Here is a 25,661-nt window from a genome sequence, read left to right on the forward strand (position 1 = left end):
ATTAAGCCTACCCTCAATGGTTCCACCAATAGGAACATGACAATAATATGTTTTGAACAAATAAGTAATTGAGAAAAAATTGAGAAAAAATTCCTGGATTAGCATCTTGGTTCTGTCATTTACCAAGTGTGTAATCTTAGACAAATCAGTTTACTCATTTAACAAAAAACATATAAAAGTAGTACACATTCATAAGAATGTGATGAGGGTACTTTCTGTGTGTGTATGTGAGTGTATTTGTGTGTGTGTGTGTGTGTGTAGTACCTAGTATGCATGAGCCCTATTCTAAGTTTATATATGTGTGCATGTGTGTGTATAGCTATTATTATTCAGAAATGCTTTATTGTTTTAATTATAAAAAACATCTACAATTATTTTTTCATAACAACTTTTTTATACTAAGAAAATCAACATATGTAGCCCATTTCATAATTCACCATTAAATACACATTTACTGAGCAACTTACAGGCCAGGAACTGCATCAGACATTAGATATTTAATATTTCTCAGATTTTATTTTGAGATGATTGAAGCTCTCTGCATAACACTTTTTAGGGCTAACTACTTATATTGCACAGTCAAAAACCATTTCTGAGACTACTTTAATTGTGAAAGACTCTCTTCCTCTTCTTCACTCAATCCCTTTTTTGCCTTTATCTATGCAAACTAACATTTGCAAGCCAAGCTTTTTCTTATAAGATTTTGGGGGAAAAAAATTATCTCTTGGATAGGGATCCAAAATAAACAGTTCAAATAAGATAGGATTTGGGAAAATGTTAATAAACTTGCCTCTGGCAAATTATTTGAGTTTCCTTGTATTTCTTTCACTTGGCAGGGATTTTAATTTGGAAGTTAAAAAAAAATGAAGAAAAATGTCCTAAGATTTCACACATGGATACTTTTATTATAAAGTGATAATTTTCTTATAAAACCACAACTCAAGGTTGAAAATTGGGGGGGCTTAATTTAAACTTAAATTATATAAAATAGACTGGACAAATAATGATATTGCCAGAAAACTTTGAATCATCCATATTTGACTAGAATCTCAGCATCTCATCAGTCAACAGGTCCTTACCAAATGTCTGCCCTTTTGGACTGCTTGCTAGGTGCTAAAGAAACAGTGACCACCAAAACAGACGCAACTCTTTCCCTGAGGAGCTTCCAGTCTTGCAGAAAACATAAAGTAATAATTATGAGCAAATTATTATAACTCTCAGAAAATAAATGAAGCACTTTTGGAATGCAGCCATTCAATATGATCCACATTTAGGTATTCTTCTTCAATACTGTAAAATATCTTTACCCAAAATTTTGATGCCCATTGCCCCTAAATTCTAAACTTTTGAGAAGAAGAAATGAGAAGCGTTATCCTTATTTCTAGTGAAGCAGAAGAAAAGTTAACTACAGCAATGTAGTGGTGGGAATAACAGTGAAGAAAGCTGACACCGTGATGGGTACATATACGCACTGGAGATGTTGACTGGCTATCACTGCTGCTGTTGTTTCCTCTGGTTGCCTTGTCATACTTTCTTCTTAATAACAGCTAGGAAGGATTTTGCTAACTAGTGGGCTGCAATCATTAAGGACTTGGTGAAATTCCAAAATCCACAACCCCTAGGAACTTTCCTGGATCCCCTACTTGGAGAAATATTGTAAGCAACTTACAGCACACTAAATCAGAAAGGTTGGCCTGTAAAACCATTTATGTAATTCCTCTGCTTTCGTTTTGGGGAATCTTCCAAAAGAAGTGTCTGGAGAATCAGATATAATTTGAGCAGAGTATGCTAACGTGGCTTCAACAATGATTTTACTTTTCTCATAATTTTGTACTCAACAATCATTTTTTCCAGTGATGTGTCATGCTGTCCCAGTTGACTGTCTGGCCATATTTTGCCCTGGTGTTTGCTATAGCAAAAAGTGCAGCTATAAAATTATCTTCTTCAGCTTGATGTTAATTTCGATGAAATCTTCCAAGATGTATCTTTTTTCCCCTCTAAATCTATGTGATAACAAAATATCAAACAGTTCTCAATCATATTTTGAATGGGAAATATTGGTATCATAAAATAATTCAAGAGCCTTATTTTAGCTACTTATTTCTTTCTAGTTAGTCATCATAACAAATAACCAGCGAACGTACTTTTTTTCTCCCCTTCCTCTCCATAAAAAGTATGTCACTTGCACAACTTCAAGTTAGGAAATGGGAAGGGTCAGGGAAATCTCACACAATCCTACCCAGTTTGATCACACATTACCTCCAACAGCTAGCCTTCAGCTGTTGATCTAACACCGCCAGCCACACCCTAACTAAAATTTTAGAAGTGACTGTTTCAGCTGGGCACCAGGACACAATCCATGGCAACACACCCCTGATGCTGAATCTAGGTCAATTGTGTTGCCCACTTTGCAGCTAACCTTGCCCTTAACAACCAAAAAATGGATTACAATTCCTACACATAAAGGGACCACTCTACAATACTATTACCTGCCTTGTATGTATCCTTAGCATGCTCAACTAAACAGACTGAAGTTCCCACAATTCTCAAGGGAATCGAAGCTAATAAATCAAGCAATAAAATATAAAGCTTTAGACATTTGTCTTACATTACATGTGGGGTGTCTGTATTTGTGGGAAGGTAAGGAATTTTCAGTATTTTGATTCGTATTTTTTCTTTTTTTATTTGACATTTTGCACAGTTTCTTCCTTTTAAAAATTTCACTGTAAGGAAATTGAGTCAAGAAAAGTGAAAACAATTTAAACAAAAAGTGTGATAATTACTCTTTGAAGCATTTTAATTTCATGATGCTTATTTATGTGTCATTTTTTTCTTTTTACCCTAAAATAAAAATAAATTAAAATTATAATGCATTTCTAGTTCAATTATTTCAGTTCATTTTGAAATTAACTTTTGGCTTTTCTGCCATTCTCTTTCATAATCCTTGGTAAATTACCTGTATTTCTTTCTATTTTATAAATTTTTTTAATGGTCTCTGACTTGTAATACTTGTGGTGAACACAGAGTTTGACTGCTTTCAATTTATTTTCTAACTAGTTCTATTGTTTATTTTTTTCTATTTTATAAATAAATTCATAACATCTGGAAGTTTTTTAAATCTATTATAAATCCAAAGACTTCCTATGCTGGAAAGAGTGACCTCCTTTTTTAAGAGTGATGGAAATACTGGAAATAATTAACTTATTGAAAATTACATGAGTTCTGAAGGATACAAAGGAAATAGATTACTTCAGATGTGTTTTTCTGGATTAAGTATTTCATATTTTAAATCATTTGCCATTTGATTCTTATTAATTTCCTACTATGCACAAGGCCATGTAATAGCTACAATGGAGTATAAAATGAAAGATAAACTTTAGTTTTTCCCTGGAGTAGCTTTCAGCCTAGTAAAGGACATAAAAGGATGTAAATTAAAATAAACTAAGAGGCACAGGAAAGGTAAGGTAAATTAGAAGAAGAGCAAAATGATTTTAACAGGGAGGATCAGAAAGATTTTGTAGATTAGCTGATCTTTGGGTAGAATCTTCAAAATAGGATTTGAACATATAGAATGAGGAACAATCATTTTAGACAGAAAGACAGTATATGCAAAGGTATAGAAACCCAGAAACGTAGAGTAGGTATTGGAAAAAAAAAAAAAAGAGAGCCATTTGATTTACTAAGAAGATAGTTCTTGGATGAAGATGAATTGCATATCAAGAATTATCTAAAATAGTGTTTTGTATCCTGCTGGGTTTGAGTTGAGAAATAGAGAGGGTGGCTGGACATGAAATAATAGAAATCAAATTATATTAATCTATTTAGTATTATTATCCAAAGGTTAGCACTTTGAATAATCAATATGGCATAATTTTTATGTGAAGACTTTCTACTTGGACTAGTTTATTTTCATGAGTCACATGTTTTACCTTAATCACTCTATGAAATGTATCTGATATCTATAAAATAAAGAGGTGGAGAGCAGAAACTGATCCATGGTTTGGGTCCTATAATTTTTTTAAGAAATGCTTATATTATTAAACATGTAATATTTTAAATACTATTTAATACCATCCTAATTCAGTCAGTCTTCTTTACATTGATCAGTATTCATTATGTACAAGGGACTGTGTTTACTATTGTGTATGATTTTTAAAAGTGGGTGAGGGTAGGAAACAAAAAAGATTATAAAAAGGAATAAAATAAGTACATAAAGAAATACAAAACAATGCTTCTAAAACGGACATTGTCACAAGAAAGCCAAGACTCCAGAGGGCAACACTTGAATCCTTGAGAACAAAATGAGACTATTTGCTGTGGCCTCCTTCCTCCAAGAATAATGTTCCATATACCAAGAACATACCTAAATGTAGAGTTCTTTAAGCATGATTTAATGTACAGACAAAAATGAAGGCTTTAGACAATTTAGTAGACAATTTAATAGTCATGGCAAGCTAAACACAGAAAGGCCTGTTTATGCCTGTTTATTTTAGGCAAGGGAGCCTGATGAGGAGGCTTTCAATTTTTGTGTACTTAAGAATTATTTGGAATGAAAGATTCTAAATCTGAGCCCCTGTTGTGTATCTGAATAGAAAGGATATTTATAGGAATTAAAAATCAGTCTCCATTTGCAGCATGTAGATTCCCTGTTTGGCTTTGACCTATTTCATGTATCTATCAGAAGATCGTGATTTGGGCCTTCCTTTTATCTTTATACAGAATTGGCTACAACTGAAGAGCTGTTACAGCTGTGTTGGATACTGCTGAAAATTCCTAAGGATGACTCAGATGACAAATTATATTTGATAGAGAGTCTAGTGGGATTTGCAGAGTGGAGCTTCAACCCTGAGAATGATTAAGTTAACTGAAGACTCAACAGGGAACTCCTGAGCTGCTTCACGATGTGGCATCCCAGTTTCTGTGTCACCCCTGTGGTAAATTTATAAAGTAATCACACTATTCAGGAATGAAATTAGGTAAGGAGGTGAATTTCAATTTTCTATGCATTTTCAAATATAATTACAATAATAATTATAATAGCAAATAAAGCTATAATTAAAACATAAGTATATAAGGACTTCGTTCAAGAGAACATGCTTACAATACTTCAGAAAGTTTCACAATTCAAGTAGAGCCTTGCCAGTAGTTTTCCTTTCAATGATTAACAGTCTGTTATGTTAAGATTTCAGGTGACAGGTTTATGTCTACATAAGACAAAACTCGTAGATACTTATCTACTTATGTGAAGCAACATTGATATAACAAATACAAGTTATCTTACGTGTATATTAAGGAAGTTTCCTAGAAATTTTTACTTGCTCAAATTTTTGTCAGCTTTTAAAAGTATATACATATGTATTTAATTATACATATACATGTGGGGCTATATAAACATATACACACATAAACACACAAAAACACATATGTGAACTCTTTTGCATGCCCTAAGGTTGTACTTCATTAAGTGTAAAGTAGTGAACTTCTACTTAAATACAATCAGAAAATTACTCAAAGATTAATGACAAGACAAAAATCAGAATAGTAATTTTTGTAAATTGGCCATTAACTCCATAACACTATCATTTTTTTCATCCTCTCACAATGCCTCATTAGAAAAAATACAAAATTAAGTGTCAGATTTGTATTTACCACACTCCTAAATTGCATAAAAATATCTTTACCACAATCAGTGATTAGTGGAAAGTATGGTGAAAATATTTGTAAAGTGTGCTAGTCAGTTCCAATTGCAATGAATTATTTTGAGGGTCATGTAACCTCTTTGAACTTTCTGTTCAATCTTGGGATACTTCCCAGCTGCAAAATACAAAGATAAAAATTCAGAGCCTTAGATTTTATAGCAAAAAATAGATAGGAATCAAGATACTTAGTTTTTTCTAACTAAATTTTACTGGAACTTTATTTTACTAAATGTCAAGAAAATACGGATTTTGTACAAAAGTGAAAATTTTTAGTTAGTTACAATTCCAATGAGTAATTTTGAGATTCATGTAACCTCTTTAAACTTTCTGTTCATTCTTGGGATACTTTTCAGTTGCAAAATACAAAGAAAAATTTAGAGCCTTAAGTTTAATAACAAAGAATAGATAGGAATTGAGATACTTTGTGTTTCCTAACTAAATTTTACTAAAACTTTATTTTACTAAATGTCAAGAAAATATAAATCTTGTACAAAAGTGAAATTTCTAGGCTAAAAAGAAATGGTTATTAAAATAGTTCTGTAAGAAAAAAACAAGCGGTCAATGTACTCTACCTTGGGGACTAAGGGGAAATTAAAGAAAAGGGTCTTGAAGATTTGGTCATATAATCACTCAAAAACTGGACTATCATGTCCCACTGCCAGTGTAATTTGCCTCAATCCTGGAAATATCTATGGTTAAATATGTTTAAGTCCTGCAAGTACAACATGACTTTTTCAACCATATTTTTGGCTCTACTATGCACATACTAGTATTTGTTCAAATTCTTTTAAAGGAAACACAACTCTTCAAATGTGGTTTTACCTTTATCAACTGAGTGAACTGATCAACCTCTCTGGGAATAATAAAGAAGACCTGCATTGTATTTTACAGTTGTATTGGTAGTTCTATTATCACAAGTACTTTTTAAATGGCTTTACAGTGATTTGAAATCTAGAAAATGTCTCCAAAAATAAAGCATCTTGTTGGCTTCAAAAAGAAAATCACACATAAAGCCGCACAACAAATGGGAGGGGAGAGGAAAGAGAGAAAGATTGAAACATTTCTGTTCCATGTGTTTTCCATGATGGAGATAATTGATTTTCTTAGAGCTCTTGTAGAAAGCGCTGCTGGCATTCACTGGCCTACTGAGTTCATCACAGCTGTGCTTGTGCATCTCTCTCAAGCTCCACTTTCCACTGAATTGGAAAAGATTTGAATTTTTGCTTGATAATCTGCCACACCCTTGCTTTGCCTCATCTTTCCAGGCACTCTCTTTGTTAAAGGAGATCCAGATTAATCAGTGCTTTAGTTGGTGCAGGTATTTAGATTTGTGTTGAAGCTCCAAATGCAATCCAAAAAGCAAAATGACATGTTTATGTGTCCTGGTTAACATCAGTGAAGTCAGGGAAGTATGAGAAGAAATGTGTGTCTAGATAACAATGAGGACAGCAGTTCCTGGACGGCATAATAGGATTCAGAAATGTATGCATTTCACCTAGTTCAGACCCTGTGTTAAGAAATGCTTTGACCCCGTATTAGGAAATGCTTTGACAGGAGGTAGAGAAATAGGATCTGGGACACAGAATGCAAAGGATCCTAGTGCAAAACCTCCATATCGAGGTAGTGAAGGATGGTAAATCAGAATATCTGGAGAATGAATTCTCTAGGTCTCTCCTGAAGACCTTAAAATACAACAATCCTTCCATATGCAAAACATCAGCTAATGTTTCTTAAGTGAGTGCATCAATCATGAATTTTTCTCATGAGTATAAGGCTTTTTTTTAATAGCTAAGCAAATTAAGAATTTTAGAACAATAGTAATTTTATTTGTAATGCCTAAAATAAAGCATAACAACATTATTTTAAAAATAACATTTCTAATTTTTCACAGTGGAAAATTAATGAAGAAATTCAATAAATTTCAGCTTTTATAGACCTAAAACAATGAGAGAAATCTAATATAGATATATGAATTCTATGTAGATACAAAGACATCATGAGAAAAACTGTTTCTGAATTGGTTTGAACACAGGAAATATTTTTTGTGTACAGGACAAAGATGTTTGAAAGACAGAAAGATGCATATAACAACCTTTCCCCAACATCTCTACTGTGATCCAGTAGAAAAGCTTATACTCATGACCATTCTCAACAGTTACTTTTCTCCCACGCCCCCAAGCAGTGACTCTCCAATCTAAAATAAAGATACACAAGAGGTTGGTCTCGTTCTAGTTTTCCTTTCCTGTCATCAAATGATGTCATCTACATTGAGATGTCTTGGTTTGTGCCCTTGTGACTAAAGATATAAGAAAGCTTGGGAGGCCGAGGCGGGCGGATCACGAGGTCAGGAGATCAAGACCATCCTGACTAACACGGTGAAACCCCGTCTCTACTAAAAATACAAAAAATTAGCCAGGCGTAGTGGCGGGTGCCTGTAGTCCTAGCTACTCGGAAGGCTGAGGCAGGAGAATGGCGTGAACCCGGGAGGCAGAGCTTGACATGAGCCAAGATCACGCCACTGCAGTCCAGCCTGGGCGAGAGAGGGAGACCCCGTCTCAAAAAAAAAAAAAAAATATATATATATATATACACATAATATATATATATATACATAATATATATATATACATAATATATATATATGAAAGCAAGTTTGCCACAGTCCATGCTTACAGGATTCATATACACCTGGGAATATACATGACTTGAGTTGAGTGAAAATTTAGTAACACAAATTAGAAGAAAGAGAAAGATGAAAATTAGTTTAAAGGAGGTAATTTACGTAAGGAGGAAAGTTTTGCATTGGGGCATAAGGAAGTGACTTCCATGAATTGGTGTGAAATGGGGAGAATTTTATGTGCACAGGTATAGAGACGGACATGTTTAGGTGAAGATGAAGAAAATTAGTTCAAGTGACCTTGATTAGAATTGAAATGTCCACTGTCGATTATAGAGATAGATGAACTAACTATGAACTGATGATTAGGGTGTAAAGAAATATCTCCATTGCCAGATATAGCCTTATACTGTGGACAAGCATATTTTTCCTGCAGAGATTTATCAAAGACCTATAAATGGTATTTGCCCGTCTTTCAAATATGACACAAGAATTACTGCTTAGGTAGATCCAGAAATACATTGGGAAGTTTTGTGGATGAGGATCTGGAAAGTATACACATAAAAGTCTAAATTAGAAATATTTATACTAATCTTTAGAGTAATGCAGGAAAAATGACCACTTTCTCTGGTACTCTTTTGCTATTCTACGTGATAAACTCTTTCTCTTCCAGTTTTCTAAAAAGTTATGTCATGAAAAGGCTGAATTTTTCTCTAGAAAAATCTGTTCTGTCTTTCCCAGGCAACATAAAAATTGGAAATCTCACAAGAAAGCACTCTGGCTTGCTAAAGAAATTTGTGAGAAATGGAAACGGCTATAGATAAGTATCTAACTTTTAGGAAGCCATGCAAACATTGCTTAAATACTTTGTCTTTTGACATTTGCCTGAAACTTAACTTCTAGGACCCAGGGTGGGTGGATGAGTCGAAGGGGCATACGCTGGCTTTTCTTTCAGTCAGTCTCTTACAGTCCCCTATTTAAATTGAGTTAGGATTACTTCTGGCAAAATCCCAACATAAAAATCTTCTAGGAAGATCAGGTCTGCAAATTAGACATACTAGATAAATGGGCATCAAGCAGTTTTTCAAAATTATGCAGTTGTTAACTTTATAAGGGGAAATAAAAATATATGCATTTACACTGTATGTATTAAAACAAGGCAGAGCATTTCTATATGTTCCTAAGTTATACAAACATATATGTAAGACTGAAATATGTAAAAAACTTTTACATAAGCAGATGCATACAAACTCCAGATGTGCTCTCTTTCTTACTGTGGGTTGTGTCTTCTATAAGGGAAAAAGAAATATTTATCATTTCTTTTACTGCTGAGGGGATGGGTGCGGCTCTCATATTTCAGAAAGGGGCTGGAAAGTGAGGGAAGCCAAACTTTTTCCTATTTAAGGCCAAAGCAAAGGAATCTCAGTGGCTGAGTTTTATGACGGGCCCGGTGCTGAAGGGCAGGGAACAACTTGATGGTGCTACTTTGAACTGCTTTTCTTTTCTCCTTTTTGCACAAAGAGTCTCATGTCTGATATTTAGACATGATGAGCTTTGTGCAAAAGGGGAGCTGGCTACTTCTTGCTCTACTTCATCCCACTATTATTTTGGCACAACAGGAAGGTGAGTAGGTACTGATTTCAAGAAACTTTATGGAATTTTTGTCTTTTCTTCTCCTCACAAAGAGGAGTGTAAAGGGGAAAATCAGCTGCCTGATTAAAGATAATTCCCTCTATAAGCTCCAAATTGTGAAACGTTAAACTGACCATGGCTGTGCTTTTTACATTACTTGAAAAATAATAGCATTATGTGTGTTTTTAAGAGTTCTGTGGTTGTTTAAGATAAGATGTTCTTGTACTAACTTGTTTTCATGTTAAAGGCACTGGGAACTTTTTAAAATGGCTTTAAAATTTTTCCTTCCTGGATTGTTAACATCTTGGAATACTTCCCCAGGCAGTCTGGAAGTTATTGGTCTGTTGCAATAATTTTGTGTTCCTCTTTGTCTGCTGGATTCTTTGTAAGGTTAGAATATTGAGCATTGTTTTCTGAATAAGAATGCATTTCAAATATCATGGATTAAGAACAGTCTAAAGGAAGGTTCTATGCATTATCAGAATCATTGAATATATTTCTATAAAATGGCTACAAGATACCTATAAACATTCTTCAAAGGGATCAAACTGCTAAAATATTTTATTATTTCTGTTTTTATTTTGTTTCAAGAATGATTGATTAATTCATCTTTTCTAATAGCTTGATATTAAGGGACTAATATTTTCCACATATTCTACATTTTAACCACATTCGCATTAATGAAGAAAATATTTTTTAAAATGTTTTAACAGGAGGTTTGACTTTGCTGCAAACAAGGTAAAGATATTAGTACTGTTTGACTTCAGAAAGCTGTTTTGCTATATTTTCTAATAATTGCATGTAATGTTTTTCATATTCTAATTGCCCTGAAAAACACATTTGTCTCATTATTTATATGAGAATATTCTTTTATTTACCGTAGTCATGAAAATGCTGAACAAATTGGAATACAAACTTCCATAGAAATAAATATTTAAGTGCTAAATGTAAAGATAGCTAGGAGAAATTATTAGACAATTTTTATTGCACATGACTAAACATGGTTACATTTAAACATATAGATTTTGCAATGGACATTGCGTGAAAATTTGGTTTTTGTTTGTAATATCAAATGTATTTGTTGTCCTCATAGGTAATACATGTAAATGTGTGTATGAGGGGAGGGGTAGATATACAATGAAATGTCTTCAGTTATATTCAGCCCATGGACACAAAAGAAAAGAAACACCCATATTCCTTGTTCCCTTAATTTCCTCTCCCCCTTACCCCTCCTCTCCTTCCCTTTGCCCTCCTCCTTATCTCTCTCCACCCCTTTTGGCTCCTTTAGACTTCTCTCCACTCGTCACCCCACCCCTTCCTAGGCAAGCCCATCTCTACTCCTCTCTCCTCCTCTGTCTTCCCTGCCTGTTACTCCCGCCCTACTCCCCATGTAGCCTCCTTATGCCTCCATTTCTTTTTTTAGTACTCTCTTTCCTTGCCTCCTCACCCTTTTTTTCCCCCTGAACTCTCAATCCTTCTTCCTTTCTTATTCCTCTCCCCTTTTCCTCCCTATCCTGCTCTTCCCAGGAGATGCTACAACTCACACTCCTTTCTTAGAATACCAAATGACTACTATCCCCCACCAACCATTTATTGAAAAGACTACAAACTTTGGGGTTTTAGCTCAAAAAATTGCAACATATTTGTAGTTGCCTAGTGGTTGCAAGCTTTTTATAAGCACTGTGGCTATTTTTCTTCCCAATCCAACTTTAGAGGGGGAGTGTTTGACACTTACAGTACCTTGACATCACATTAAGTTCTGTTTATTTCCCTCTTTCTCTTTAGATGCAAAAAATAATCAAAAGTATAAAATTTTGCTGATATGTGTTTGTGCGTTCTTAAGCTCAAAAAGAGTTGAAAGAGAACTGTTCAGCCTATTTTTTTGTCATAAATAAAAGTTTAAGTGACTTAAGACAGTACATCTTATGTTCCCTATGGGTTTTATAAGAAAATTCTGCTATTAGATAAGCTTGGGAAAAGTTACAGGGGGTATCTGAATATACAACACACTGAGAGCTGTCATAAAGTTCTGGGGTAGGGTTTCTTATCTATGCCCTCATAACTTCAGAGACGACACAGCTCTAATGAACACTCACTTCTAGTTCACTCACAGGCATTTTCTGGATACAAACAAATCCTCAAAAAGAATTTTGGTCTTCTTACAAATTTGTGAAAACTGTATTTAATTCATGTGTTTTATTCCACCAATGGAGAAACATGGTCTGTTTTATATTTCCTGTAGTTTATAAACATGCCAAATTTTAAGTGCAAAGATGTGTCACCTAGTGGCTGACAAGCCAGGTTACCATTTACATAACGAATGCCAATATTAATGTTACATAGCTGGCTTCGGTAGTTTATAATGAGCTTTAAAAAAATCATATGCGTGAATTTTAAATGTTAACACTGCTTTCCTAAGGAAATTAGTATGTTACGGATAAATATTGCAAACACATATACTGACACAAAAACACAATGGTAACAATATTCAGAGTCTTTTTGGAAATTAGCTTAAATGTTACGGCCACTTAAAAAATTCCACATATGACTATTGTTTAAATATGTTTTTCGTGTCTCTGATGAAGTCCTTATTTGACATAAGTATTTTATTCACTGCTTAATTGCTAGATAGATTATAGACAGCTGTTACTAAGTAATACTGCTCCATTAGGGCAGAAACAGAAACTTTATTTTAATTAAATGTGTACTAATGTTTGAGTTTCTATATTTTGCTACAGTGATAATTCCAGTAAAATAAACTGTGGGCCTCTAGTTGTTTTAGAATTTTAAAACTGTAAATGGACTCAGAGAATCGGTTTCTTATTAGACGTCATGAGAGTGTATTTTTTTCATTATGCTTTAAGAGGGAATTTGTAACTTGCTCAGGTAACATTCAAGTTTTCTGGTTTATGTTTGTCCCTACAATTAAACACACTGAACTAACAGGAAAAGGTTACATAAATTTAGGAACAATTGCACTTTTAAGAGGAGAGGATGCATAGTTGCTCACATATCTCAGTGTCAGTCACCTAACATGGATCAGTGCTTTATTTGAGATTACAAAACTAGAAAATGACAGAGTCAAGGCTAGGACCAATATTCTGTTAAGTCTTAGATAATTATAGAACACATGTTAAAATCAGAATATTTGAATTTTCTTAGTTTTGTAACTATTTGCCATTGAAAGGAGATACTAAAAAATTATACATTGTCCTAGAAAGTACATGAGCTAATAATGCATTTCTAAAGGTGAAAAAATGATAGGTATTTTTCTGTTTAATATTCAATTTTATAGAGAGTAGTACATTTATTTTTTTAAACCCCAGAAGCTCAGGATCTTATCATTTTAAAAGAAATTATCACCAGTTCTGTGTGAGTAAATAAAGTATTATAATATAACACTTTGTGTTTTTTATCCATGATACCCTGTATTTACTTAACTGAGCTTTTTTTCTAGGGAGGGAAAATGCTCAGGTAATACTAGAGCTTTGAAAAATTTGGATTTTCAAAAATACCTATTTATGTATAGGCCTTTAGATCCATCTGAGGTTGAATACTCTTTAAGTGATCTAAAGGCCTACACATAAAAAGGTATTTTTATTAAATTCTGGAATTAAACATTTCAGCATTATAAGAAAAGAAAGCAAAGCCACTGGAACAATTCTGGGAAAGAAGGAAAGACTGTGATTAAATGCCTCTTAACTAATTCAGATTCCTGGATTGATGTCTTATCTACAGGCTTCTTTTTAAAAACCAAGAATGATTGGCTGTGAGTTTACCAGGATTATAGTTGAGGCTAAAGGACAGCTCCTCAGGAAAGCCCCTGTTCTACATCTACAGTCACATGCTGGACCTTGAGTTGTCACTCAGAGAAAAGAGTGCCATCTACTGAAACTCCACAGTTTCCATTGTGAATGGCTTCTTTGGTGCAGAGTCCCAAAAATTATGTAGCCCAGCTCTTTAATTTTGTAACATCTAATGATATCACCGCCTTGAAGTGATTAAAGTAGATTGCTTAAGAATTAAAGCTTTAAAGATGAAAGATGTTATTGCTTTTGCTGGACATGAGGAACAGTTGTAAAGTTTCCAGGTCTACAATAACTTTCTGGAATCCTCTCAGTGAACTGTTTCTTGTAAAAGTTTTCCCTAAGATAAAAGCTCAATCCCATTGTTTCCACACTCAAAAAAAAAAAAAAAAAAAGGTCATACAGTGTAAAAAAAACTCTCCAGACTTTTCAAAGGGGAAACTTTGCCTGTTTCATGTCAAGACGACAACGGAAAAAATGAGATAGCTATTCTTACATAAATCATTTGTGAACTGCAGTTGGGGGAGTTACATTAACCACCAGAGTTTCAGTCTGTGTCTAATGAAAACACAGCAGAAGTGGATTCCTTTCAGATTAACTAATAAAACCCTTGTTTTTTTCCATGACTGAGGTCAAGCACTGCTGTTTAAAATGTAGTCTTAATGAACAAAATGAAACGTTGAAATAGGACGCGTCAAAATGCCCAAAAGATGTAAACATCAAAGAGAAAAGATCCAGAAATTATTAAAAGTTAAATTTCCCTTGAATTCTAGTATTAAGAAAGTACTGCTTCAGCAAAATGGCATATATTTTTCTGAAACTGTTTTTCTGTAGTATTTTGTGTGGAGGATGACAGAGACTGTATTTCTCAAGTAAATTAAAATCACAGAAATACTCTTCGGAGTTGCATAGCATGTTCATAACATTCCAGTTTCATTCAGTGAAAACTTCTGATGAACTTAGATGTGTATTAACATGAATCATTTGGTAACTATATTTTCTGAAAAACAGTGTGTTAATGAGACATCTTAAACATATTTTTGCATTGGATGCAGAAGTCTTTTCTGTCTGGTACTATTGTTGTTAGAACCCTACTTTTCTGTATATGGCAAAATGTATGCAGGGTTTCTGAGTCACACATTTATTCTGTTGGTGGTCTGGATGTCATCAGGGTAGCTTTAGAGATATAACCCTTCTTCATAAGGTCAAGAGAAAATAAACAGGAGAATTTAACTCCAGATGGCATCTTCCTGTTTTGAGGCCAGATAGAAAAATATTTTGCAGAGAACTGTTCTCCTTAAAAATATACCTATCTAGATTCAGATTTTAACCTTGCAGGGATAAAAAATGATATGGGACAGAGCTTTGGAGTTGGCTTCTTCAATCGCACTCAGTTTTGAAATAGCAGAAAGAAAACAGAATGCAGTAATTAAGAGTATCAAATTTACAGAAAGCCTTCTTACACTCAGATCTTCTTTTTTACCCTGACTGTGTAACCTTGGGAAAATTACTTAATGTTTCTGTGGTTAAGATTCCTCATCTGTAAAATTAGGATTATGACAGCTCTAAGCTCATAAGGCCTTTGGGAGTATAAAGCAAAATAGATATTCAAACTACTCAGAGCAGTGCCTACAAGATAGGAGGTACTATAGCACTAGTTTTACTAAAGCTGGCAAATAAAATTACTCTAAGGAAGAAATTAAAGTACTTGGTAACTTAGTGATAAGGATGGTGAAATGTAAAATTTTATTTATAGGACTATGCAATTTAAAGTTGTTTGCCTAATGTAATAAGGCAAGTAGAATATATTCTCTTCAATGTGTTCATAATTTGACACTAAGCAGATTTTATTATATATGCAATTGCTGGTGGTTAGATATATGATACTTAAAATTTTCTAAGTATCTAATTATTTTTAACAGGATAAAATATTAATCAACTTAAAGGACATTTCTAACTGGAGATTGAAAAATCATATATCTATAAAATATGAAACAAGAAAGTATCTACAAATGATAATTCATCCATATTTTTCCTGGAGGTAGCAAGAATAAATAAAATCTTATTTTCTATGCAAAACGGTGCTTTTAAATTAAAATTATTCACCTAGAATGTCTACAGATACTTTCTTCAGAGTCCTTTTTGTTAAGTAATCTAACATATTTTAAGATACTCTGATAAATACATAAGCAGCAGAAAAAATATTTTATTAAAATTTATGTTTTCCAAACAGTATCACTTAAAAGGCAAACCAAACATATTTCAATTGGAAACTATGTGAATGCCAAATATCCACACGTACAAAATATACAGCTTTCTAAAGTAATGAAAATAATTACAATAGTTTATATATCATATCTGTGATTCTTAGATTTTCAGATTATACAACATCTTTTCCCAGATAAGGATTTAGTAAGAAAAGGAAAAAATACTCACTTTTCATTCAAGCCAAATTAACTAATTTAATTAGGTGCTTTAGGGAATAATATTATTGCTCTAAAAATAGTATTAAGACAAACATAACATTCATTTTTTGTCCAAACAATATGATTTCTTCAAGTCAGCATGATTTAACATGAAGAATGGAAACAAAAAAATCACAAAATAGTAAGCTTTATGCACATCTAAAAATATGGCTTTATTCTTTTCTAAAATTCCAAAATAGAAAACTAGGAAAGAAGCAGCTAAGAGTGGTTTAAGACATGTGTTAGCTTCAATACGTTTTATATGATAGATCCCAGCAAGGAGATGATTGAGTTTAATACATTGCTTGTGTGATCACAAGTAAATTCCTTTCAGAATTGTACTTGTAGTAAGGAAGAGAAACACCAAATGACATGGGAGATGGAATTTAAAATTAATTATAAATTGGAACAGAGAGATTTAGTTTAAGCAACTAAAATAATGGAAGTAATTGGAAAGTCCATTACTTTCCAATAGTAAAATGAAATTATTTGCCTTTTATTTAATATTTTTGGAAAAAATTAACTTATTTTTTAACCAAAGCTACTCTGAATACAGATATCTAAGAAATGAAGAGAATAACATGAGATGACTTACTTCTAAATCCCATTTTCTATTCTATTTCTAAATGTTGCAAATGGCTAACTAGAGCATTTTTATTCCTCTAGAAACAAAACATTCTTTTCCTTGACTTTGTCATGATTTTCGCACATATTACTAGGTATTAAATGAAGGTCCATGAAACATCAGTCTAAGAGGTTTAACTTTCAGTAGAATATATTGCTAACTATATTTTGTCATGCATGGAATAATAAAGGAAGCTATACAAAACTATTTTTTTCAGCAAAGGTAACTAAGATAGAAAAACAGAGAAAGGGCTAATTTCAGCCACAAGTTTTTACAGGAACTGACTTTTCAGGAGAGCCAAATTTATTTCAAGTGGATGTGAAATAAGTTATGGCAATAAACAAAGTTGCATTAATTCTTATTTTTTGAACATTCCAACTCTCTTTTTTTTACTTAAAACAATATGACTTTCTAAAGTAAAACAAAACATGTGTGCACCATGTTGACTGTCATGTGCAGGTGAGAAGAAAAAATTATTTTAAGAACATGATAATTTTTTAAATTGCACTAGAATAATCTTTATATTGAGGCCTCTGTGTTTTAAAAAGTACTATAATATGTTTCTAATAAAATTTGGAAACAATAAGGCAAATAACAACGTTAATATTTATAACATTGCATTTAACCCAATTTTAACAAACTCATTTACAATTTTAATAAGTCAATATTGTGCTCATTTATTTAATAATTAGCAGAACAAATGGAAAGTACTATATTTCTAATGATGTGAGGACACCCTTAATGAGACATAAACATAGGAGGATGAATACACAGGAGGGAAAAGTACTTATGTTAATTTCCTGGCAGATCAAGAACATATAAAAGATACTTAAAATAGGAAATGTTTGAGCCTAGCTTTAACTATTATCTTCATTTGTCTTTAATATGCCCTTAGTATTCAATAGCTGTTTTTCATAATCCATATGCTACATTAAGTGTGAAAAGATATTCCTGATCCAGAGGCAAAGAGCTAAAATAATCATCCGTACAATCTAACAATGTTTGTGAGGATGGATCTGGGTGGCTTAAAATACACATTATTAATGGGAAAATCTTGAGCTGAAACTAATCTGTAGGAACATTTCATATAAAGTTGATTTGGAGAAAATTTTTAAGTGGTTCATTCTGAGAAAAAGAACCAATGTAATTACAGTGTTCCATGTAATTTTACTGCAGAATCTTCCAACCCCAAATTTTTGGACCTTTTCTGCAAACTGGCGAACTTAGTACTTAAATATAAGACGCCAGTTCTGTCTAGAGAACAAAATGAGTTTAACACATAGACTCACCTATGTTATTACTCTTCACACCAATGTGTAAATGACTGTTTGCTCTTCTCTTAAATATATTTTCCATAACACCATTCAAATAGGCCTACTTCATTTCCACTGAGATAAGCATTTTGGTATTCAGCTTTTATATTCACTAAGAACTAAGAAATATTCCTTTAAAAGCTTAGGAAATGTATATAGAAAATATATCCCATGTTCTCATATATGTGTTTCAAACATAGGGGAGGAATTAGAATAACTTTTCTAAATAAACAAATTATTTGCCTACTTAAAATTACAATTAAAAAATGAAGTTTTCCTTCATTAGCTGTAAACTACATTGAGAAATTGTAACGTGAAGAAAGAATGGATTTTTAAAACTTCTCGAATAGATCAAGTGTGTTGTACAATATCATTAAATTTGTATCAGAACACATAAACGGAAATGAGATGGGGAAGCAATTTCAGTCTAGAGTCTAGGTTTTGAAATTCTTTTTGGTGAACATTTACTAAATCAGCTAAACATTTCAACTCATTTAAATACAAACCTAAATTATTATTACCCTAGACAGAGAGATGATATAGAAACAAGAACTTGAAAAGGTAATTTTTTGTGGCTGCATGTAGTGCCCAGATGGAAAAATCTTAGGACCACTAAAAGGCCTCTTGACCACTAGGCAGCAAAAACTAATTTTGAACTACTTGCCTACTCGGAAGCAGGCCTCTTTCAGTAGACATTTTAAGTATCCTGGCTTTGAGAAAATAAAAATTTCACCGTCTCACAGAAATATAAATTACTGAACAGTACATCATTTGTTGTTTGCAAAAATTTTTGCAGATGCTTAGAAACTTATTATTTATTTACTCAATTACTGGCAAACTCTCATATTAATTGTCAAGAACTAAAGTGGTATTTAACCACAATACACAGCTAATGCTTTAAGAATTGAGACCAGGTTTTGTTTTGGCAATTCCTAAGCTGATTCATAGTTAATAGCTGCTGAAATTTCAGTACCTTATATATAATTATGAAGCAAGTCTAAAATTTTGGTTGAAGCAATTTTTTTACCATTTTAAGCCACAAATACAGATGGATATGATTCATATTTTCCCTATTATTTTTACTTATTCCTTGCCAATATTTATTTTAAAAACATCTTTTTCTTTTCTTTTTGGTGATTTGGAAATGTCTTTACATCCATATGGGATATACAATATATTATGTCATATCATGTTGAGCTACTAATGCCAAATAGAGCTAACAGTGACATTCAATACACACAATAAGTTCTGTTAAAACTTTCCCAGGAAAATCTGGTAGAGTTTTATGCTGCCAAGATTAGCACAGTTTTCCCCTGAATTTCTCAACTAGGTTAATAAAATCCAGAAAGTCTTCAGAGTTAGTGACAAAATCATCTTTTTAGTTTAATGCTCCCATCTGCTGTTAGGGCAAAGAATAGCAATTGGGTAGAAAAACTTATTTTCAATTTTGCCTTTAATAAATAAATGTTTAAATGCTCTGTGATATACATTGATGTTAATTCTTACTATAAATGAAATTAAAATACCTGTTGGTCTTAAGGAAAATTGACTATGGTGTGCCGATTTTATGTTAATAAGCAGATATATTTTAATTAATTTCTTGCTACTTAGCAAATTACATAGGACAAGTATAATTTTCTAATGAAAGGAAGAAATTATTTGTTTCAAACCTTTTCAACTTTGGCTATTGTTAATAGTCCTGACAGAGTAAAAAAAATCACATTTCAGCAAAACCTAAGGAAACTTCATGTCATCTAACTTGTTTTTCAGCTGTTGAAGGAGGATGTTCCCATCTTGGTCAGTCCTATGCGGATAGAGATGTCTGGAAGCCAGAACCATGCCAAATATGTGTCTGTGACTCAGGATCCGTTCTCTGCGACGACATAATATGTGACGATCAAGAATTAGACTGCCCCAATCCAGAAATTCCATTTGGAGAATGTTGTGCTGTTTGCCCACAGCCTCCAACTGCTGTGAGTTTAAAGATAAACTGTACATCTTCAATATTCATATTTAGACACATGATTAGTTCCTATATCATAGGAGCCTAAAAGGGAATGAAAGTCATGTTCATCAAATAGCCATGTTTGCATTACAAGTAAAAAGTGGACGTTTCAATTTAAAGATAAGGATTGGTTAGAATCTGGGCTAATGAATAATATGCAAATTCTATGTCTTGTTTAACTTGTTTCTTTTCCATTTATTAGCCTACTCGCCCTCCTAATGGTCAAGGACCTCAAGGCCCCAAGGGAGATCCAGTAAGTAAACATTCTTCAGTAGAATGAAATTAATACTAATGGTAATTCTAGTAAGAGTTTGCTTTTTCTAGATTTGAACTTTCATCATACATTCTCTTTATTACCACATATTTGAATAATGGCACCAAACAACAGACTGAGAATCCATAATTGTACATGTAAAGATTTCAATTTCCCAAACTTCATATTATGTGTTCACCCCATGATCAGTTTAAAGAAAATGTGTAGGTCAATATACAAAGGAATACATTATACTTAAATTAGTCACAGGATTTTGATTAAAAAGTATGTGTTATAAAGAAAATATATTACTTATATTGTTTCCTAATATTATAAAGTGGAGAAACAACAATCTGATAATGATTCTGAATCACAAGGATTTTTCACTATTTAATTTATTTTTATCTCTTTTTTTAGGGCCCTCCTGGTATTCCTGGGAGAAATGGTGACCCTGGTATTCCAGGACAACCAGGTTCCCCTGGTTCTCCTGGCCCCCCTGGAATCTGTGAATCATGCCCTACTGGTCCTCAGGTATAACAATTACGGTACTTAAAAAATTCCCTCTTAAAACTATCTAGTTCATCTTCTTTCTTTACTCGATATTACATCTCACTATTATGAGTTCTTTGTATCTGTTCTCTGATTCTATGTATTTAATAAATCCTTATTTAGTGCTTCTATGTATTAGGCACTATTCTAAGTACTTTATGAGTATTCATTCTTCCTCATAATGCTAATGTCATTGCTACTATATCCTTGGAAAATTTGCTAATTTCTCAGCAGATATATAGCATACGCATTATGTTTAAGAAGTGAACTATGAACTTACAAAAAAAATTAACCTAAATAATTTAGTTAGTACTGTATCTATACTTTATTCTCCTACTAATACCAATGTCAAAGCCTCTAAAAGTTTAGACAAAAAGAAGTTGAAGAACTGTGAGTATTCCTGTTGAACAGGATTATTTCTGCCTATGAAACTGCTCTTGCTAATACTTCAGAGCACATCTTGCTTCTCCTGAAGCACGGCAACCAAATAAATCTGCATGTAAAACAACCAAACAAATAAATATGACAAAATTTCTGTTGCATGGAATTAGGTGAAATAAGAAAATATATTACACAAATTTTTGTGAGGTTAAAAAGTGCATTTCAAAAAGCAATTCAACAAGAACCAAAGTATATTGTCTAAGTTATTCTTATTCTAGTAACCAAATAGAACCTGACTCTAGATCTAGAACTTAGAATTTAAAAAAAGCTTCAAAGAAATCCAATAAGCATATGAGCCTTTCTACTATTTTTTGGTTTACTTTCTATGGAGATGTTTATTTTTGAGTGAATCTTTTAGTCATATTAACCAGAATCCAGGGGATATGAATTTTACTTGTATCATTAAGTGTTGGAAAAATAATTTGACTTCATTTTTTTGCTCAAAATGAGAAGGTGTATTATATGATCTTGAGACTCTTTTGGCCTCAAACAGCCTATGATCCTATGTTTGTAATGATGTAGATACTGCTTAGAAATAATAGCTTAAGTAAGCACATAATAGGAAAAATTGGGGGGAACTAACATTGAACACAGTGGAAAGATTTGTGCATCCCACAAGAAAATGCTTCTGTAGGATATCTAATGTCTAAATCTACAGAAAGACAGGATAAACAAGATAATTAGTGAATACATACCACATCTTTTGGCACACAAAAACCTATCAGTAGATAGTAGATGTTGCATGCACTTCTAAATGCTTTTTAAAAGAATTATGAACTGTCTATTAAAATGATCATATCTATTTGTCTCCTTGCCACAGAACTATTCTCCCCAGTATGATTCATATGATGTCAAGTCTGGAGTAGCAGTAGGAGGACTCGGTGGCTATCCTGGACCAGCTGTATGTACAAATGTTTCTCAGCATTTTAGAGCTTTATTATCTTTCCAGTTTGTAAAATCTTGAATGGTTGCTCTTCTAGGAATTCGGTATTTTTATGGAATTGTACAAAACAGTTTACTCCTACTAAGATTGGAAAAGAAAATGGTAGCATTATCATGTTCTTTCTATCTCATTCATATTATTAAACCTATTTTTAGTCACATATAAATTTTTACTAAAAAACAAAAACCAAAGTCAACACTTATTAACATCTCAGAAAAGTGTTTATGAGAGAAAATGGAAATATACAAACTAATGTTTTATAAATTTACTATCAGTATTTAGAAACAGCATGTTACAAAACTGAAGCATACTGTTTTCAGCACGCTGAAGGTTTTCTAGTTTAATCTGTATTTCTGAACAATGATAAATCAATTGTCCTATGTATGATGATTCTTGCATGATCATATAAATCTCTATGTCAATTAACTCTGTGATAGATATATCAACACAATTATGGGCTTTAGGGTTGATTTACATTATTATTTTAGATACTTGATTATAGGATTTGTAGTGTGCCAATAAATGTTTTTCTGCACTGAATTTGGCTGCCAAGCGAGAAATTGCGTCTTCACCAGTGCAATATAACCCTGACATTGCAGGGATTTTCATAGCATTATGTACTAATTTTTCCAGATTTTTAATTCCCTTCCTTAAGAGTTCAGGACAACATTTTATAACATTTATTAATAATTTATATAGAATCTGTGAGAATTTCATGTTTGCTTGCTAAGATCTTCATTATAGATCTCATGAACAGTTATCAAAAAATTATCAAAAGATTAGATATAGTTGTTCATAGTTTTAACAATGCGAGTGTCATTGCTTTGAAGCATGGATAAAGTGTATTTTGCATTCATTTATTTTGTTTTTCATTCAAATTCACATGCCAGGGCCCCCCAGGCCCTCCCGGTCCCCCTGGTACATCTGGTCATCCTGGTTCCCCTGTAAGTATAGCCATTAGTGGTGTTTTCTTCTTCATTTTTAGAAAAATCAAATTAATATATATTCTGCTGTAATTCAGCCATTCCAGCATGCATAATCCCAGTTAACTAGAGAAATCATAACCAAGAAACTGATTAAGGCTTCAAAGATGGAATTCCATATTTAATTCCTTTCCACCAACAGTTATTAGCAGTTGAAATCTTGGTAAAATTAAACCACATTAATTTGCATGTAATATGGCTTTTAGTTCAAAACCATTCAGTTTCGATGGATTGCAATGAATGGAATGAAATACATTAACTTCATTCTGATCTAAAAAAAATTTGGTCTCAATATTTATAAACTGGAGTAAAATTTGCTGATTACATTCACAATCCTGATTTCTTACTGTCAAGATGTAAATGAATTATATGAAGATTTTGTTACTTTAAAAATATTTACATATTCTACTCACTAGGGATCTCCAGGATACCAAGGACCCCCTGGTGAACCTGGGCAAGCTGGTCCTGCAGTAAGTAACAATTAAATTTATATTTAATAAGTTGATAATTCTATATGGAACCTACCTTTGTTTTCTAAAACAAGTATAGGTATTTACAGAATGAAGATTAAATTTACCTTTAAATTTGTAAATAACAAATAGCATTTTATTGAGTCTTTTGGACTCTTTCAATTGTTAGCTATCGTAGAGACACTAGTTAATAAAGGAATTCCCTCATCATTAGCCATCAAAATAGTCCACTTCCCAGAGCTGATAAAAATTTTGTATATATTAAATATAGATTTCATTTTTCTGTAACCACTCAGTTCACTCTTATATCTAATCTACTGATAAATATAGTTATATATGTTTACATATGTAAATATACATATACATATATCTTAGACAGTAGAAATAAACATAATCTTAGAGAGTCCTTTAGAAGGATATGCTCTGTAAATAAGCAAGTAAAATAGTTTAAATACAACATTACATGAAATTTAGAAATACCTTTATATTTAGATATATTTAATATTCCTAAATGTGTAGAAATGCATTTGGATTTATAAATACACACATGTAATATAAAATACAGATATATGCTGCTTTTAATTTTTATTAACAGTAAGTTGATATAATAGAGGTATAATATTAACTCAGTAAGTATCATTTTCATTATCAGAAACATTAAAAGTATTTTCTAAAAGGAGGTTCCTTCCAGGAATACATACACTGTGTAATAATAAATTGTAACAGAAAAACTTACAAATCTATTCATTTTTTACTTCCTTATTTTCAGGGCCCTCCAGGACCTCCTGGTGCTATGGGTCCATCTGGTCCTGCTGGAAAAGATGTAAGTTTTTAAAAGTTAAATAAGAATACAGCAAAATTTAACTTGGTGTATTCTAAACAGTATATGCTTTATGTCAGAATCCCAGAAGAAAAAAAATGTTATTCAAAATATTGTTGTCTTAACAACATTTTAGTTAATACTAATCTTTGAGTAGCTATACAGTATTTGTGTACCTGTATATATCATTTGTTGGATTCCAAAATAAAATCCTTAAAGTGCCTTTTGACTGCTGAGAAGACTCATCCATTGAATATATCATTTAACTGGAGGAGAAATAGGTGTCTCTGCTTGCCTCTTGTAATGATGAAATTGATACCACTATTTAATGAACTTGAGAAGTTATAGATACCTTCAATTCAATGGCATTCCTTCTTTCCCTTTTAATCTCCAATGGCAAATTCTTTTCACTGGGTTATGTTATTTCAGTGATTAGAAACACCTGCATTATCTCTTTATAAGCTTATATCAAAGTGGGAAAGATCTTCCTCATGCCTTCTACCAAGACAGCTGATCTCAACTATACATTTTGTGTAACCATTTTAATGAGTCCTTTGTGAGAAAAATGCAAAGTAACCATTTTGCTTATTGGCTACAATGTATTTTCTCATATATGAGCAACTACGTATTCTTTATTTCTCTACCTAGGGAGAATCAGGTAGACCCGGGCGACCTGGAGAGCGAGGATTGCCTGGACCTCCAGTAAGTCTTCAGCATCTAATAAATTAATTGGAATAATCTTAGCTTGAAAACTATTATGTAATTCAATGGAATTAAACTTAAAAACAGAAAGTGTTTTACTACTAGATTGTGATTCTATTTGAAGGTTCATTAATATTTTTTCATTCATTATTTTTAGGGTATCAAAGGTCCAGCTGGGATACCTGGATTCCCTGGTATGAAAGGACACAGAGTAAGTAGAGTTTCTAAGTTGTTTACAAGGTATTCCACTGGGCTATGTTTACTTGCCTAACCAATTTTACTGGACAATTATGTGCCAAAAAATATGATTCTGACAATTAATTAATTTGATATTTTTA

The 25,661-nt window shown here is 32.5% G+C and overlaps 1 protein-coding gene across 1 annotated transcript in view; it reads left to right on the top strand.

Moving 5' to 3' along the window:
• The first annotated feature begins 9,559 nt into the window (after positions 1 to 9,559).
• The window catches only part of COL3A1 (collagen type III alpha 1 chain), a 37,577-nt gene continuing 21,475 nt past the window's right edge, over positions 9,560 to 25,661 (top strand). The window contains exons 1-10 of the mRNA XM_024243227.3: positions 9,560 to 9,939; positions 19,928 to 20,130; positions 20,365 to 20,415; positions 20,833 to 20,946; positions 22,226 to 22,306; positions 23,239 to 23,292; positions 23,748 to 23,801; positions 24,571 to 24,624; positions 25,270 to 25,323; positions 25,481 to 25,534. Of these exons, the coding sequence (XP_024098995.1) occupies positions 9,861 to 9,939; positions 19,928 to 20,130; positions 20,365 to 20,415; positions 20,833 to 20,946; positions 22,226 to 22,306; positions 23,239 to 23,292; positions 23,748 to 23,801; positions 24,571 to 24,624; positions 25,270 to 25,323; positions 25,481 to 25,534 (798 nt within the window). The 5' untranslated portion in view covers positions 9,560 to 9,860. The remainder of the gene's footprint in view (positions 9,940 to 19,927; positions 20,131 to 20,364; positions 20,416 to 20,832; positions 20,947 to 22,225; positions 22,307 to 23,238; positions 23,293 to 23,747; positions 23,802 to 24,570; positions 24,625 to 25,269; positions 25,324 to 25,480; positions 25,535 to 25,661) is intronic.

Source organism: Pongo abelii, chromosome 11 (genome assembly GCF_028885655.2).
Source record: "Pongo abelii isolate AG06213 chromosome 11, NHGRI_mPonAbe1-v2.0_pri, whole genome shotgun sequence".
NCBI classification, from domain to species: domain Eukaryota; kingdom Metazoa; phylum Chordata; class Mammalia; order Primates; family Hominidae; genus Pongo; species Pongo abelii.